This window comes from Stegodyphus dumicola, chromosome 8 (genome assembly GCF_044657685.1).
Source record: "Stegodyphus dumicola isolate Sdum_Otavi_A_Nest chromosome 8, ASM4465768v1".
Lineage (NCBI taxonomy): Eukaryota > Metazoa > Arthropoda > Arachnida > Araneae > Eresidae > Stegodyphus > Stegodyphus dumicola.
Window position 1 is genome coordinate 69,037,601 of NC_140775.1, and position 16,760 is coordinate 69,054,360.

General features: G+C 32.6%; 1 protein-coding gene across 5 annotated transcripts in view; it reads left to right on the forward strand.

The window, feature by feature from the left end:
- Positions 1-16,760, forward strand: part of LOC118201394 (cGMP-dependent protein kinase, isozyme 1-like) — a 259,174-nt gene that overhangs the window by 130,339 nt on the left and 112,075 nt on the right. For all 5 annotated transcript variants that reach the window (XM_085821964.1, XM_085821965.1, XM_085821966.1 and 2 more), the window contains 2 exons: positions 3,913-4,030; positions 9,012-9,151. In XM_085821964.1, the coding sequence (XP_085678090.1) occupies positions 3,913-4,030; positions 9,012-9,151 (258 nt within the window). The remainder of the gene's footprint in view (positions 1-3,912; positions 4,031-9,011; positions 9,152-16,760) is intronic.

The window sequence follows — 16,760 nt, forward strand, 5'->3', positions numbered from 1 at the left end:
TGCTTATTAACATCATTATATAATAGCGTACAGTCTTTGAAAAACATTAAATCACACAGCCAAATAGGATCTGCGAGTTCTGGAAATACTTACTCCTCTTCTGTTACACAAAAATCGAATTTCATCCAAAAGCTCGAGAAATCTGTGAAGAACTTGTTGACGATTTAGCCAACGACCGTTATTTTACATAAGAAATACGCATATTAAGATCCTGCTTTCTATAACAACTTTGAGAAATGGCGATTATTTAGAGCACATGCTGATATGAAGTTGGCAAATTTAGCTATTACTTCGCTTTTGCACATAGTCCTCGTTCATGCAGACTGCAATGAAATTGCACAATGGGATACTGAACTTCTTCAACCAGAAATTTTACAAACCCGTTATCTATTCCTACCATATTTGGAGCACCATCAGTTGCTACACACACAATTTTCTTCAAGTCAGATACCATTTTACTACCTTAATTTGGATTTATCAAGCCTTAATTTGGATTAAGAGATGCGTTGTCTTTCGAAATGTGATAAATATTTATACAGATTGTTTGTCGCTGCTTCAATCTCTCTCCCACCCAAACAACGCCAATCCTATCATCATGAAAAGCAAAAACTGTTTACAAACTTCGAACGGGTACTTAGATGTGAAACTGTATTGAATCAAATCTCATGTGGATAATATTGGAAACGAAAGGATCTAAACAGACAGCCATCACACACATGAAAACATTTTACATTGACAAATGGAAAATCCTGTAGGAAAGTTCACCAAAAAATAAAGGATACATGAAAATTATCAGAATTTCTAACAAATGGCTATTTTTAACAATACTGATTTAAACCAAATTCTTACTGGCCACGGAAGATTCCCTATTACTTTATGAGATTCAACTTACGAAGTAATGAACTTTGTAGTTCTTTTAATGCCATTGGAGACGCGAAACATGCGGAGGACTGTCCTATTTTTGCCAATCAGAGAAGCTTTACAAAATTGACAATGCTATATATAATAATAATTTTGATATCAAGGCTTTTATATCTTTTTCACAAGATTTCTTCAAATTTATTAATGCAAATCGAGGTGTAATAGGAATTCTGATCTGATGCTGTTTCTTTGTGTTCATTTTTGTTTGTATGTTCGTGAGTGTTTGCTACATGTTTTTCCTCATTTTTATTTTATATTTGAGTATTATGTGTATCTTATTTATGTTTTGTATTATGTATTATTTATTTTGTATCTGACGTCCTTTTGGGGTTACTATTTTTTTTTTTTTTTTACCATGAGACCACTTCGTGGCCAGGAGGGTCTGAGTGTTACCCAAATGTATTACAATGTATTATCATTTTTACTGCAAGTTCTGCTTTATTTCATTATTTATATCTTTACTGGTGGTCATGGTAGGTAATCTCAGCAATGTAACTAATTTCTCTCTGTCGTTACATTTCCTCAAGCAAATCGAGCGAAAACAGCTAACCTTGTACGTAAAATCATACCGGTGCTTTCTCCGGTGCATAGCATACTGAAAACATCTCGACGTTATCTAAATCCGATGTCATTTGCTTTGAAACATCTTCACTCATTTTTACTATTCTATCCTTCACAATATTTCTGCTGGCAGGCAGTTTTTTAATTATACTGATTATTTGTTGTCTGTTGGGTAAACTCTGCAAATAATTTGTCGGATGTGACTAGGAAAGCCGTCTTCAGAAACTCACCATCAGAAAGGGATTTCCCATGCTATACTATATAGTAAGACATATGGAAACTCGCTTCAATAATATTATTCTTTGGTTTAAAAGAAGATGCAAAATAACTTATTTGTTTTGCGTATTGCTTTATTTTTTGTGCAATGATTTGTGCTCCATTTTGCATGAGGCAAACACTTCTATGATTCGTTTCGAAATAGCGTGCCATTAAACGTGCGAGATACTAATTTTAAGGAGCACAAGCAACACGAAAACACTAAACTTTCTTTGTTTTTTGTATCCAAAGTCCGTTGTCATTTGTTCTCTGAACATTCTATCACTTTCCTTGCTAAATTTCTGTTTTTTTTTTTTTTTTTTTTTTTTTTTGGAAGCATGTTTGGCAGGTTCTCGTTCAGAAACACAAGAAAGAAGAAACAATTTTAATACATACAAGACAAAGAATAAGCTACGCACACAAATTAAAATTTTTTAACTCAAGGTGAACATGAAACCTATCTGTAGCTCAGAAATATGGCGCCAAATCTCAATTTGCAAGCTGTTATTTTTATGCTATTCCTTGCACTGGCACCAGAGTAGGGAAAAGTAAACAAACAGTACCCTCTTTGGGGCATTGTGTAGATGGAGTGCGTACGCAGTATATGAATATGAATAATTTATCCCTTTTTTTCTTCATTGCATCACTTATTTGTGTATGCATTTAAAAAAAGAAATGACAGAAAAAATTATTGAAGTAACCAATTCCACCATCTTAATAAAAAGAAGTTAATAAAATCCCTGCGTTAAAGGGGTAACTGTCATTAGATATTTAGCGTACTTAGAAACAGGGGACTTATAAACTCCTCCCTTCTTCCTTTAAAGTACCAGAAGTTTCAAACTTCCGAACTCTTTCTCATACTGACGTGAAGCATCGAATCTACATAAAAATGCTTAATTTTCAAAATTATTCTTTGTCCCTTCAGCACAGTGTAAGAATCTCTGTTGTAATAGAAAGGTTTTATGTGACATTTATTTAAAAATTCAGTTTTATAGTATAGAAGCCTTTTATCTTCTCACGTTGACAGATTGTTATATTTAGAAAATCAAATTGACTGAATCAATAAAGGAGACGATAGCGTTCATAGGTGCTCTCATTCCCCAAAAAATCATTTTGCTGTAACTCGAAACATCAGTTTTGTTGCATACTACCTTCATAATCAACTACACTCCGCTCGAAATATGTTATAAGGCATCTTTACTTTTATATTTCAGTTTTGGCAGAGCACTCAACTGCAGACTGTGTGAATTAAAAGCATTCTTTCCATGTAGCTCTTGTTTGAACTGATCTATATATGCACGGGCTATGCCAAAGACGAGGATTGGATTTCCAGAGAGGATATAGTCAATTTTAAATTACATCCGTCTCTCGAAATGCAAATGCCTTCATAATCGTTTTGATCAGATTTGAGTTGATGTAAAACTGAATTTGGGTAACGTCTCATAATAATCATTTTCTTTTCAGCAAAATCTAGAAATTAGGTTTTTATTTTATGAAAATGCCTTTATTTTCCTTACAGAAATATTAAAAAATATTAATTAGATCAATAATAAATTTAATATTTTAATTTAGTTATGATAACAAATTTAATTATGTTATGTTAATTACAAGATAGCACAATACTTATTGTTTGAAGTTCTATCAACTTTTCTGCCCCTGTAAAGTATCATTTATCAATGAGAAATGTTCAAGCACTTGTTTTCTGCTATTTTCCCTTTTTCCTATCTAATTGCTGTTTGGGTCTTCTCATTAAAAATGAAAAATACGCATCTGCCCTTCCCATTCAACCGTTTTCCCATTCATCCGCGCATAGTATATTTCAGATCGAAAATTATTTCACGTCGTAATTTCAAACTACAAAATAAGAAGGGAAACCTCAAAGACATACATTTTTTATATCAAATGTCTGATTAGATTTTATTTTAACCAAGTATAAGATAAATGTTTACCTACTGAAACAATCTAATTGGATTAAATTTCTCGTATACTATTTTTGTAGTATACCAAATCACTTTCTCTCACAAAAATACTTGTAATATTTACTTCACTTGTAATATTTCTTATATTAATGGAAACTGCTTCGCGCTTTCACTATTACTATTCATGTAAATAATTTTGATTCAGTCACTATTATAAAGAGTTATTATTTAAAACAGTATAATTGTTGTATACTAGGATATCCAATCTGTCTTCATCACCTGTATGTCTGGACGAAGAATACAAGCATATACAACTGGACGATCTCGATGTCTTAGCAACTCTTGGAGTTGGTGGATTTGGGAGAGTTCAGCTGGTAAGTCTTCTTCAGTTTTACATCAGATTTTCCCTGTTGCTATGAATTTTATTAATAAATTTAAATAAAAAAGCTTCCAGTTGCCTTTAGGCGGGAATTACGGAATGTAAAAAAAAATGTCCCCCTTTTTTTATTTCACTAGCTTTATAACCTCACTGCCTGTTTTAGCCGTCATGATTCCCTGTTTTATGCTTTTAAGTTTGTAAAGCTTTCTCTTTACCTTTCGCCGTTATGCCTTCATTCTCAGCCCCGTTTCGTCGATAGGCTTTGCTTCATTTCACCAGTTCCACCTCATTTTTAGCCGTGAAGGCTCTCCTCTCCTTAGACCAGTTTTTAGCTCTTTGCTTCTTCCCTTTTTTTAGCCGAAAGCCCCCTTCCTCTTTTAGCCGTTTGGCTTTTCTTTGAGGCCCCCTTTTTCTCAACTGACGTGTTCTGTCTCGTTTTAGTTTATTGACTTTTGCCAACCTTGGTACTTAGCACCTGTCTCCTTCTGCCTAATAAGGAGTGAGATAACGGAGTGTGTAGAAGCGTGGATTCAAACCCACGTTTTTTTTTTTTTTTTTTTTTGCTGGCAGCAATTATTAAAAAACACCGCAGTTGCTTTCAGTAGCAGGAGCGGTTATAAAAATTTGTTGTTGTTGTTCCTATGTACTTTCCATGTTACTGTGGTGTAATGGCTAGGTTACCGGCCAATATTTCGAAAATCTCGAATTCGACTGTAGATAAAATTTCTTACTCGGAAACTCCTTCAATTCAATGCATCTAGCACCTAGAGCCGTGCTTAGATATTGTTACATTATTCTTATGTACGGGTTCTTGGATTTGGAGAGATTAACGACAGTATTCGATGAAGAATGGAGACAATTTATTAGCCGGTATTACTCGGGACAGCTCCCAAAAACACGTTTACAGTAGTCGAAAAACTACGACAAACACGCTGAAACAATCAGCAACACAGGCTTCAGGATATGAGGCTATAACGGTGAGGACAGCTTCACGGCAAAGTACCAGCGTACAGCTCTCGACACGGTTCGGTTGTTCTCGGAGCTCAACGTACTCTCGAGACTCTCCACGCTACAACTGACGATGCACTCGACGATAGCCTCAACGACGCATACTCTCGACGTACCAACTCGACACTAGAGTGACGATAAAAATCGATAAACTACGAGACACTGGATCGACTGAAAGACTGACGAGACACATTAGACTGACGATCAACTCGCTAGAGTAAGCACTGATTGACTGACTCTCCGCGTACCACAGCAAGGTTTATATAGCTTTTGATTTGCGTTCGAGAACATTCTGGGCCAAACCGGTAAGAATTTATTCCAGAAGGTTCTCCATCTGTCTATGGCATATCACCAGTTTTGTCACCACATGTCGCCAAATGGGTGATTCGCGCCAAATATGGCAATCCTTCCCATCTTCCCTTGCCATTTTCTGGCAAACCTAAACCCCCTTTGCGGGAAGCTATCTTACCGTGGCTGGGTTTTCCGTTTGTAATAATATCTTTTTAACTTAAAGGGAAGACGTAAATTCGGGTCTCTAGGTAGAATAAAATTAATTATATTTTGCAATTTTATATTCAACAGCGGTAATTGTTTTAAATCATGATACTGTAATTTTATAATATTTTTAATCATAGCTTTATATCTTCAAAAAAGTAACACGATTAGAAATTTATAATTTTTAAAAGAAAACATTAATACACCTATAATGAGCAAATAGTATTGAAATAATATACGTAATTAGTAATAATAAAATTAATATAAAATACATTGCACCGTTTTCAAGCTTTTTTGTAATTTAATTTTTCTTTCTTTTAGCGAAGCAAAATCATCAATGATTTTATCTGACTCTATTGTAGTTCATGTGCTGTAGAAGAAAGAATAGCATAATAAATATTTTTTTTATCAAGAAAATATTTTGCATGCTTTTATATTATTGAGTTTGAATCTTCTTTTAGCATAACAACGGTAATTAGTACCGTTAAAAATAATCTTAATTTCCGAATTTTAATATAATTGAACTAAATCATATTTGTGAATTGTTCTCAAAACATCTAATCTTTCCTTAGTGTTCAGAAGTATTAAAATAGTGGTTTTAAAACTAGATATTTATAATGAAGTACTAGGAGCATTGGATTAAGAGCTAATATTTAATCTTCCTCCGTAATCTAGCTGTTAATAACCGGTTGGAAATTGAAAATCGGAAAGATCTTTAATATATCACATCTTCATTTTAGCTGTGAGACTGAAATAACTATTACTTATTTCATTTCTACCTTGGGAAAAAGTACTCTCCTGATACATTAGTTCTTAGTTTACCAACAGCTCTTGAAAATCTGATTTATTATTCTCTCTTTTTCTCCTCTAAATTCTGCTTGCATATTTATCTTTAATGCTAAATTTTCACATTTCTCAACAATATGTTCTCTTATTTTCTGTAAAGAAAGTGGTAATCCTTCCATTATGCTTGCGTGTTTAATTCAGTATGACAAAACATAAGAGAACTATCTGCCTAAGCAAAAGCATGCCTTAGGGGAACTGATTCGTATTTATGTTATACAAGGTGAAAATTAGGAAAAACACGAAGCAAACACATTTCCAGAGATTCGATCCCAGTTTAATCCATTGTTAAATGTGTAGCTTTATGTATACTTGTCGTTTTTGTCTGCAAAGTTTTATTTATCTTTTATGTTTCTAGTAGCATAAAATTCGACGCGGAAAACATACATAAAATTTAAAACTGATACACTTTAACAGGCTATGAGTTACAACTCAAAGCATGTTTTATCATTTCATGACTTTATAGGAAGATTAACCAATGATGTTATGCAAAAAGCTGGTCGAGTTGAGTCGTTTTAACTAATAATAAATTAGTTTCGTTAAAAAATATAAGTGATGAATAAAATATGGTCATGAAATAACATAAAAGAAAACTCTTTTGCGTTGTGTTCTTACCTATAATACAATATAAGTGGTCAATAATAAGTAGCAATTAATAACCTAAATACCTTGATAATTTGTATCTTTGATCGTATAGTGTTAAATCTTTAGAATCCCGTTATGAGGCCAGTGAGTTTCCGCATCAAAGCTATTTCTGAATACACTAACGTAATTTTATTAAACATTAATTACTGGAATACAAAATATTATGGTTAACCAGAAACAAAAAACTTCTGGAAATATTTCCATCTAATCTTAATTAGGATGATAGCCATTCTGCAAAATTTCGTGCAGTATTAGTATACTTTCTTAATCAATTATCTCCTTTAGTCCTGACACAGTTCATGAGCAAGACACAATTATCCATGGGTGATAAGTTCCGATGAGGATAATTCGGGATGAAGCTGACGCACTTCTAAATTTAGATACCAGCATCCTTTTTTATGGAAACATCACTCACCTGTTTTCCATTAGTTCATCGCCAAGACACAGTTATCCACGGGTGATAGGTTTCGATAATGATAACTTGGGATGAAGACTTCTATATCTAGATACCAACATATTTTTTATGGAACATCAGTCATCTGTTCTGCATTAATCTTGACACAGCTCAAGACCAAATCATAATTATCCATGAGTAATAAGTTCCGATGCGGATAACTCGGGATATCTGTGACTTGGTCGGCAACCGGGCCTGAGCGTTATGCTCAAAAATGATGATAAGCCTCAGTTCAGGGCCTCTCTCCCCAATGCAAAGGAAATGTTTCTACGCTTTAAAAATAAAATTTTTCCTGTTTCGCGAAGTTTCAATACTTGTAGAACACACACTGTACATCTCTAAAAGGAAACCATTTAAAATCATACTTTCTAATTCTTCCCCTCATTTTCAGGATGTTTTATCGTGTACTTTTTTTACTTACATAGAATCGTACCTTAGATATTTAGTCTTATTATTTTAATTCCAAGCTATTAATATAATTATTATTTGCTTTACAAACCTATATAGTCAGAAACAGCTCTTCCAATTTAAATTTTAAATAAATAAGAAATGATAAATTCCCCTTACAATTAATTGTCACAAAAATGACATAAAAATGAGTGTTATCTGTCTAAAGGAAAGAGATGCCCTCATGGTGAAATTTTGAAGTCAAACACTTATATTTAAGTTGCATGGAAGAAAGCTCGAAAATGCCATAAGCCATTTTTCGGCCACTTGTGGACTCAAAAAATTCTTTAATTACGACCATTTTTGGAGAGCTATAGTTATTACCGAGGATTACGGATTACCGGAGATGTTATTTATAGATGCAACAAGACAAAAATAGGAGTTATGCATATTGTTTAACGGCATATATTATAACGGAAGGTTGTATACGAAACTAATACGGTACATTTCCTTTTCAAAAGTTCTTGTATAATTTTTTATACCATTCGGATGGAATCTGCGAGTAAGGTTTGCTGAAAATCTCTCGACAATCGTTGCGATGTCCAAGCAAAGTTCGTAGACTTAGGAAAGCTTGCTATCGCGAAGCTGAAGCAGTCTCAATTTTAATGGGATTTCTTGCAGTGCAAAGTGCGGTAAGAGATACAAATTAATCGGAGATGGTAAAGAATCACTCGGGCAGCCGCATGGAGATTCCTATATCTATAAATTAAATTACATATTACTTCGAAAATAATTTAAAATAACTGCAAAATCATTAGAAACAGATAAATAACTTGATATTTCAATGCTAATTTGTTTAAAATGGTAATGATATTGACTAATATCTTGATACTTGATTTTCAAAATGCAAAAATTTCAAAGGAGCTCGTCTGCTCCTGACGAAGACTCGTTCAAATATAAACTTTAAATACTTTAACAAAACATCGTGAAATAATCACAAGAAAATTTGAGAGGAATAGAAGTAACTGTTATTTCTTTTTTAACTTTTTTCTTTTTTCCTTTTTTCTCCCGCTCCCCCCTTTTTTTAATAACTTCTGTGAAATCTTAACGAACATTATTACGATATTTTCTTTCTCACTTTCAGGTACAGTACATTTACGACAAACAGAAAACATTTGCTCTTAAAATTCTAAAGAAAGTGCATGTGGTGGAGACACAACAACAACAGCATGCTCTCAGCGAGCGAGCAATTATGATGTCATGTAAACACCCTTTCATTTGCAGGTACGTTTCAAATACAAAGTTAATCTTGTCGCAGAGACTGTAGACTTGAAAACTAGAATAAATATTTTTCCCTTTGTGTAAAATTTTCAAAGTTTGGAAGGAACTAAAATTAAAAAAAAAAAAAAAAAGTTTTTTTACATTTTTTTCAGCTATTTTCTTCTGGGAAAACTTTATGCTATTTACAGAGCTAGCAGTGTGGCATTATTTTTTTCAGCAGTTTTTATTTTCAAATTAAAACTACGTAGAAAAAGAGTCACACATAGAAAAAGGGTCTAAACTCTGAACTGATAAATAATAATAACTACTCAGATTAAAACTGCTTTATATACTTCTTAGCTTCTAATGTCCTTCTTGCTATGCTACCTTTTGCTATTTCAGGAGAGTTATCATTGTAGAGCTATTATTATTTTACCTTACCAATTATTTACAATTTCAGCCTGTACTGCCACTTCTTCTTTCCGTTTACCTACCAGAATGCAAATCAAGTTTGGCAGTATTTAAGGCGAGGAGTCTGGAGAGTAAAACAGAACGTGTTTCTGCTTAAAGAGGCCACGTGAGCCAGCTCTGATAATTAATTAATTACTCAGCCTTCAGTTAAAGCTGCTGTAGTTTTAAATTTTTACGCTAGTAAGACGATTTGAGCCAACTTCGCGTTAAATAAATTTGTCTAGCCTTTGTCTACTAGACTTAGTTTTAAATTTGAAATTTACTGTTATTTTAAGTTACATCGGCACAAGTGGTTGCCTGATATTGTCAATCATGAGACGTATATTTTATATTCAAAATTGTGATTTAATGAAAAGGTTTGTTTTAAAACCTTCTCAAGACTCTGTTGTTAACTTTACACGAAGCGATAATTCGCTCTAAGTGTGGTTAAAAGATTGATTCTAGTTTATACTACCAAAGATTACCAAACACTGTAACTTCTAATAAAAAATTCACATAGCTTAAATAAAACATCATTTTTAGTAAACATGCATTGATAACTTTGAATATTATTAGATACACATGGAATTAACTTAAAGCAGGGGTTACCAACAGGATTGGTATTGACATCCTGGGAGTCTATAAAATATTAAAGGGGATCAAGAGGTGTAGCCGAATATGCACTGGCAATTGATAGGCATAATCAAGATCCCATTGATTACAAAAAATTTCTATTAATTGATAATTAATTATTATCAATTAATTCTATTAATTGATAACTCTATTGATAATTAATTGCTTATTTATATGAAGCTGTAGCATATAGTAAGGAAATAAATCATATAAAATAAAGATAAGGCAAAAGTACACTAAAATTATTTAATGTAATTTTTAAATTCAACAATATTTTTGAAATGCATAATTTTTTATGCAATAAGAGCAATATAAGGAAGTGAAACAAAAAGCGTAAGAAAACACAATAAAAAAATTACGAAGAAACCAAAACTGGAATAGAAATAATATTTTTGAAGAGGTGACTTATAAATTAAGTTAAACAATTTTATGCCAAATACTAAAAATATTGCATCAAAATACATAATGTGTAGCCATCACATGAATTTTAATCGAACTTTTGTACAATTTGAATCAGTGATTTTGTTTCTGATAACCTGTTTACATTTGTAAAATTAAATAATAATAATAGTAATAATCATTAAAAAAATAAACTTAATCTAATAGGAGCAAAAAAAAAAAAAAAAAACAATTTTTTTTTTGCTCCTATTCTTAATTTAATTGCTATTTCTAAGCTTTTTATGCGCAATTGTTTGTATTATGATTATGTTTATAATATACGTTATAAAAAAATGTAAGGGGGTCAATAAAGAAAACCATTCTTTTAAAATGGTCAGTGCAAGGAAACGTTTGCAAATCCCTGATATAAACAGTTGTACAGTAATGAATTTATAAATTCAATAACCATTTCGTACAAAATGATTATAATGGGCCAGACTGACTTGTTTACTGCTACGGCTTCTTTACCTCTATCTAATTTCTATCTATCCTTTTTCTTTTTTTACATTCAAGCCTAACGGTGCACATAGGCAAAAAAAAGGTTAATAAAATATTTCTAATGAACAAATATCCATTAAGTTTTGTATAAACATGCAATACGATTCAAATTTACAAAGCAATTTTTCGCCAGAACTGAAATGATTTTAATATGTCAATTTTTTAAAATTAAAATGTTCTTGAAAATTACCATAGTGTTGCCTTTGAGCGACATCAAACCAAGCTTCAAAAAAGGAAGACATTTTAGTATAATTTGATTTATTGCCGATCTGCAGTAGTTAAGATCATATTTTATAGAATCACAAAAAATGGCAAAAAGTTATGAATTGCAAATTCAAGGTAGGATAAAGTTAAAGCGTTGGAGAACTGAAGATGTCTTAGCAATCTTCAGCAGTCTATGGCGGGAAGCTGTTGCTCAGTTCTGACTTCTGGCTTGACATGATTGCTTGACAGAGCACCTCCATTGCATTAGAATCTTTTCAAACCTTAGCGTCTCCCTCTGTAATTCAGCAGATTCAGTGAATAGAGACCACCCCCGTCACTGAGCGTCACTTCTAAGCGACTCTGAAACGATGCTTTACTGGTATGGTAAAGAACTTTAGAGACAATGACTTCGGTCACTTTTATGTACACATTATGATGTTTGTTTGCACTTTTGTGCTTTTGTATTTGCCTTATCATTGCAAATTAATATAATCATTTCAATTCAGTCTGTAATAATTTGTGTTTAAGTGTTTAAGTTTTGAACAGTTAAACTGCAAGGAGTTATTTTAATTCAGAATTTTTAGTCAAATTTAGATCTTTTTATTAAATGATAATAACGTAAATTTTCTTCTTAAAACCTGGGCATAAAAAACTGAAGAACTTTAAAAACTTCCACGGATATTATATAGCTGCTTCCCTTTGCAAAGGGAGACAGAGCAAGGAGAAACCTCAGCAATAAAATAATATTAAAATAGCTATATAAATCCATTAAATGAGGGCTATATTGAGTATTAAAAAAAACCAACATTATAAAACGGAATTAAATTGAGGCTATTAAAGGAATTTTTCAAAACTAATTTAAGAGAATAAGTGCCTTACAAAAACAGTAATGTAAATTTAATAAAAGGTGTGACGAAGACTTAATAAAACAGATAATTCTTCTGCACCCACACACACTGTAACTCAAAATCTCTTTTCTTTTCGTTTTCAAACCTATTTCTAATTTTTTGCATAAATAAAACAGGAAATAAATTAAATACATTTCAACGTATATGTACTTTTAATATGTTACAAAGTTTGGAATTCTAAACAGGTTTTTAAAAATATAAATCTTTTCTTATATATTTTGAGGACAGTGCTACTCTAAGTTATCAAGTTCTTAAATGAATTACAAAATAAAACACACCGGCCTTGATAATGTTACTTTCTAAAAATAATATCCAACAATTAATCGATTCGCCTACGCTATTTCTTATCCATGAATACAGTCTCGTTTTAATATTTATACGAGCATATCTTCTTTTCCATTAGCGACAACGACGTATCTAACGAGTTTCAGGGCTTGAGTCTTATTTCTATGTAAAAATTTTATATGCGCAAGTAAATATTTATTCAACCATCGGGAATAGGGGTCAGGAATCTTTTCTGAACTGTGTTGTGTAGCGAATTTAATTTAATTAAGTGATTCATAAAAATCAAAATTTTAATTTGTAATTATTCAAAATTTGAGCTACACAAGTTTGGTTATATTCTTTTTGGGCCTATTAATTCTAGTGTAATATATTTTGGCTTTCCGAGTTTACGCGAACTGCGTCTTCAATCTTGTACACGCAAACAATGGATAAGTATTTCTTTCTACGTAATAAACTCAGTTTTTCATGTCAAAAATGAATTTGATTTCTTAGTATTTAATATCATTAGTTGCAGAAAAATTAGCTCTTTAATTTGGCATAACTTTCGTTTCTCTAACTTTAATTGCATTTCAGTTATGAGCTTTAATTAGTAGTTTTTTCCTCGTTTGCTTGTGATTTAGTTAAAGGGGGATGAAATGCCTTCTTTCCGGTTGAAAAGTCACTTTTTGCGAGTTTTCAGCGTTCTTTCGTTGGGACCCTTGCAGGGTTGTTGAAATTCCTAATTTCCCCTGTCACAGGTGGTTTTTGTTTGGGGAGGGTTTGGCAACATAGATTTTCCGTTGAGGTTTCAAAGTAATGGATTTGGCGAGTTTGATAACATGAGGGTATGCTGTTGTTGCAACTATTTTAACTTTCGGCGAAGAGTGGGTTTTGCCAACTAGGCAGTCCGGCGTCCTCCCTTTTAACGGGGTGTTTTGAGGGACAAGGACTTTTTTGCACTTTTGACTTACCATCGGACGCTGTACTCGCTGGCAGCTGAATTTTATTTTGGAAAATGCATTTTTCCGCCTTTGGATCTACGGGCTTCTTGCCCTTGAGTTTTGAACGAGGGACTTAGTTATATGCATCATGACCTCGACTAAATTATAGCCTAATCAGTTTAGTGCTTGAATATGTAAGTTACTCAAAAGATAATTAGAATAGAAAAATGCAACGAAGGGTGATGCCTAGTACTGGTGCCGTTAAGAAGAAAATTTTAGTCTCTCCTCCATGAATAGAGTTTTCATCTGCCTCGATGTTTCACGTCTTTAAGAATTATTTTCCGCCCTGCAAGAGTCTCCGGCATTGCTAGCTCCGGGGTCGCTACTACATAATGCTTCATTTAACTGGAACAACGGCTAACTTCAATATTGGATTGGAAATCAACTATCAGAGTAATGAGAACCTCCTTAGTGCATCCTAAATCAATTAGAAACTTCTGGACTCTATTGTAAATTCATCTACCTATGAACTCTTCTCATTTTCTACCACGCTCGGCAGCCGTCCTCCTTGGCATCTTGATAATTTTTTAAATATGAGGGCATTTCTCCTCCTCCTGTTCACTTGCAGCCTGTGATTCCGCAGATAAGTTTTTTATTTGTTTCTTTTATTTGTTGGTCTGATGTAAAAAAAAAAAAAAAAAAAAAAAAAAAAAAAAAAAAATTATAATAGTAAATTATAATAGTAATTTCTAATAGTAATTCTAACAACTAAAATAGTTAATAATGATTGAAATAACTTAATTAGTTGAATTGAAATATTGTAGTTGAGTAAATTAACCTAATTCTAATGAAATCATTTTGTTTGTCCATAAAGTAAATTATTAGATTGGCTAAGGAAATATATCCTTATTTAAATTATTTAATTGAAATAGTGAATGTAACTTAGATTGGTTAAGGAAATACACCCGCGCCCTTTTAATTGTAACACAATTCTGACAAACTTAAAGGGAGCTTTGCCGTAAAGTTTAACATTATTAAATATTATACATTAAACTTTAAATAAGCTCAATACAAATTCAATAAACACAGTAAAATAATATAACAACTAAAAATACATTATGCACAGTAAAATAACATGCAATAATTATATACAACAAAAAAAAAAAAAAAAAATACATAAGAATTTACATAACAACTGCGCCTAAATGAAATAGGGCAATAAATATCCAAAATTGGTAATGTGATTGCACCTAAAATTGATTTAGGGTTGTCTCCGATTAATAAGCACACGAAAATTATAATTTAGGATTGGAATGCAAGTTGTGTTAAATTAGGGAATATTAATGAAGAATATTTTGGAAATTCGGCACTAAGAGTTACAATGACTGTATGAGCTCGGCATGATCTGCATATGTTTAAGTACGTTAGTATCACCTTTAAGTGAACTTTTTCTTCATGCTGCAAGCAGGTCACAATCAACTCACGCTGTGACCAACTCAGTGCACCTTTACAAACTGCGATTCACATGATACATGATACATTAAGAGAAATGCTTATTTGGCCTTATAATTAAGCCGTTTTAAGCCGACTAAAACAACGCTCTTGTGGGTTCCTTACCGCGAAAGCAATCGTAATTAATCGTAGACTACCCATTTACAGAGATCAGCAGAAAAGATGTAAAAGGAGTGACCTTTACCGTGTAGCATGGCAAAACCACAGGAAAGCGACAAGATGAAGAGCTTAGACGTTGAATCAGGGTTAGATTTGGATCATAACACGAAATCACGCCACCCCTGGTGAGAATGAGAAATCATGTGTACAGAATATAAATAATCCAAAGCTTCGATTCAAACTAGACATTAGAGAAATTAAATGAATATAATGCAGTATATTCTATGTATGAAACACAAAAGGTAGGATTCGAAACAAGTACAGCGAAAAGGTATAATGAAAAATACACAATATTAGAAGACCGCATAGTTTAAAAACCGAAGTTGTGATCATGTAAAAGAAGCGATATAAATGATCAGAAGAATTTGTCCTTGAATAGAATAACGTAGTTCAGAGTACCTGAAAAGTGGTAAATATAGAATTTTATGGGCTCAAATTTTAAACCTCGATGTAAAAAGTAGGTTTCTATTTAAAATGTGTACTCCTCCGGTCATAATTCTGTGTGCCTTATTTCGTACCACCTGAAGCTGGTTGAAATCAGTGTCCATGGTTTCGATCCGGCCAGACAGGCATCACACAAAATGGGTCTTATAACCGAAAGGTAAATTCTGAGTTTCTGGTTGAGTAGAAGACCAGAATAAGGACCAAGAGCACATAAGATGTTTTAAAAGCTACTGGCTTGTCCAGTTACATTAGTCATAAAATGTGATCAGTGAGCTGGTGATTAATAAGTAACCCCAAACAGTGTACTATAGGTGCTCAGTCTCAAAAGATAGAGCTGATTAGAAATCGCCGAGTGAGTTTTTCTCTCTTTCGATAATTAATGAGCTGTGACGACTTTAGAGTATTAATGCTCATTTTCCCTTTCAGAAACTACTGTATTCCTGCCTCCAATATGTTTGTTCCACAATGTTCTGTTACTAAAAACTGCAGACCTTGTTCGGTCTTAAAATCGGTTTTCAGCGATGAACCCAGATTAGAAGTTTTTCTAAACACATCGAAGAGGCTTTGTTAATTTCAGTTAGCGGATTTCGTATCCTGGCAAAATAGAAAGTATAATCACTTAAGTAAAATATTGGTTGCAAACCTAATGCACAAGCGATCCAGCAGAATAATGCTTTGAATAATTAAACCCTTTCTTTATTCAATAAGTAGTGGTACCATATTGTTTTCATCACAGTATTTAGTTTTGCCGTGCCATTTTGATACATAATTTTAAATATAAGATTTTACGAAAGCAGAAGAGAAACACGCCAAGTGAAACATGAAATTAGTAACAGAACAACCTTAATTTTGGCATAGGTTTAAATCTTTGGTCTTGATGAAGAGGAACCTGTACTACTTTGTCCTCGAAAGCGATTGAATTCTTGACTTAAATGCCAAACTCAAGATTATTGTGTTTCTAATTCCATAAGAATTTATGTTCAATACTTTTAATTTCTGAGATTCCAGTTAGCAAAACTTGTTGACATAACGTAATTCTTCATTTAACACTGTTTCAGGAACTAAACATAAGTCTGCATACCAAACTCAGTGCAATTCCTTTTTAAACTTCTGATTCTTACACATTTTTCATTTTGTGTAATTAAATTACTTGAGAAGAATACCTTTTTTTAATTACACAAA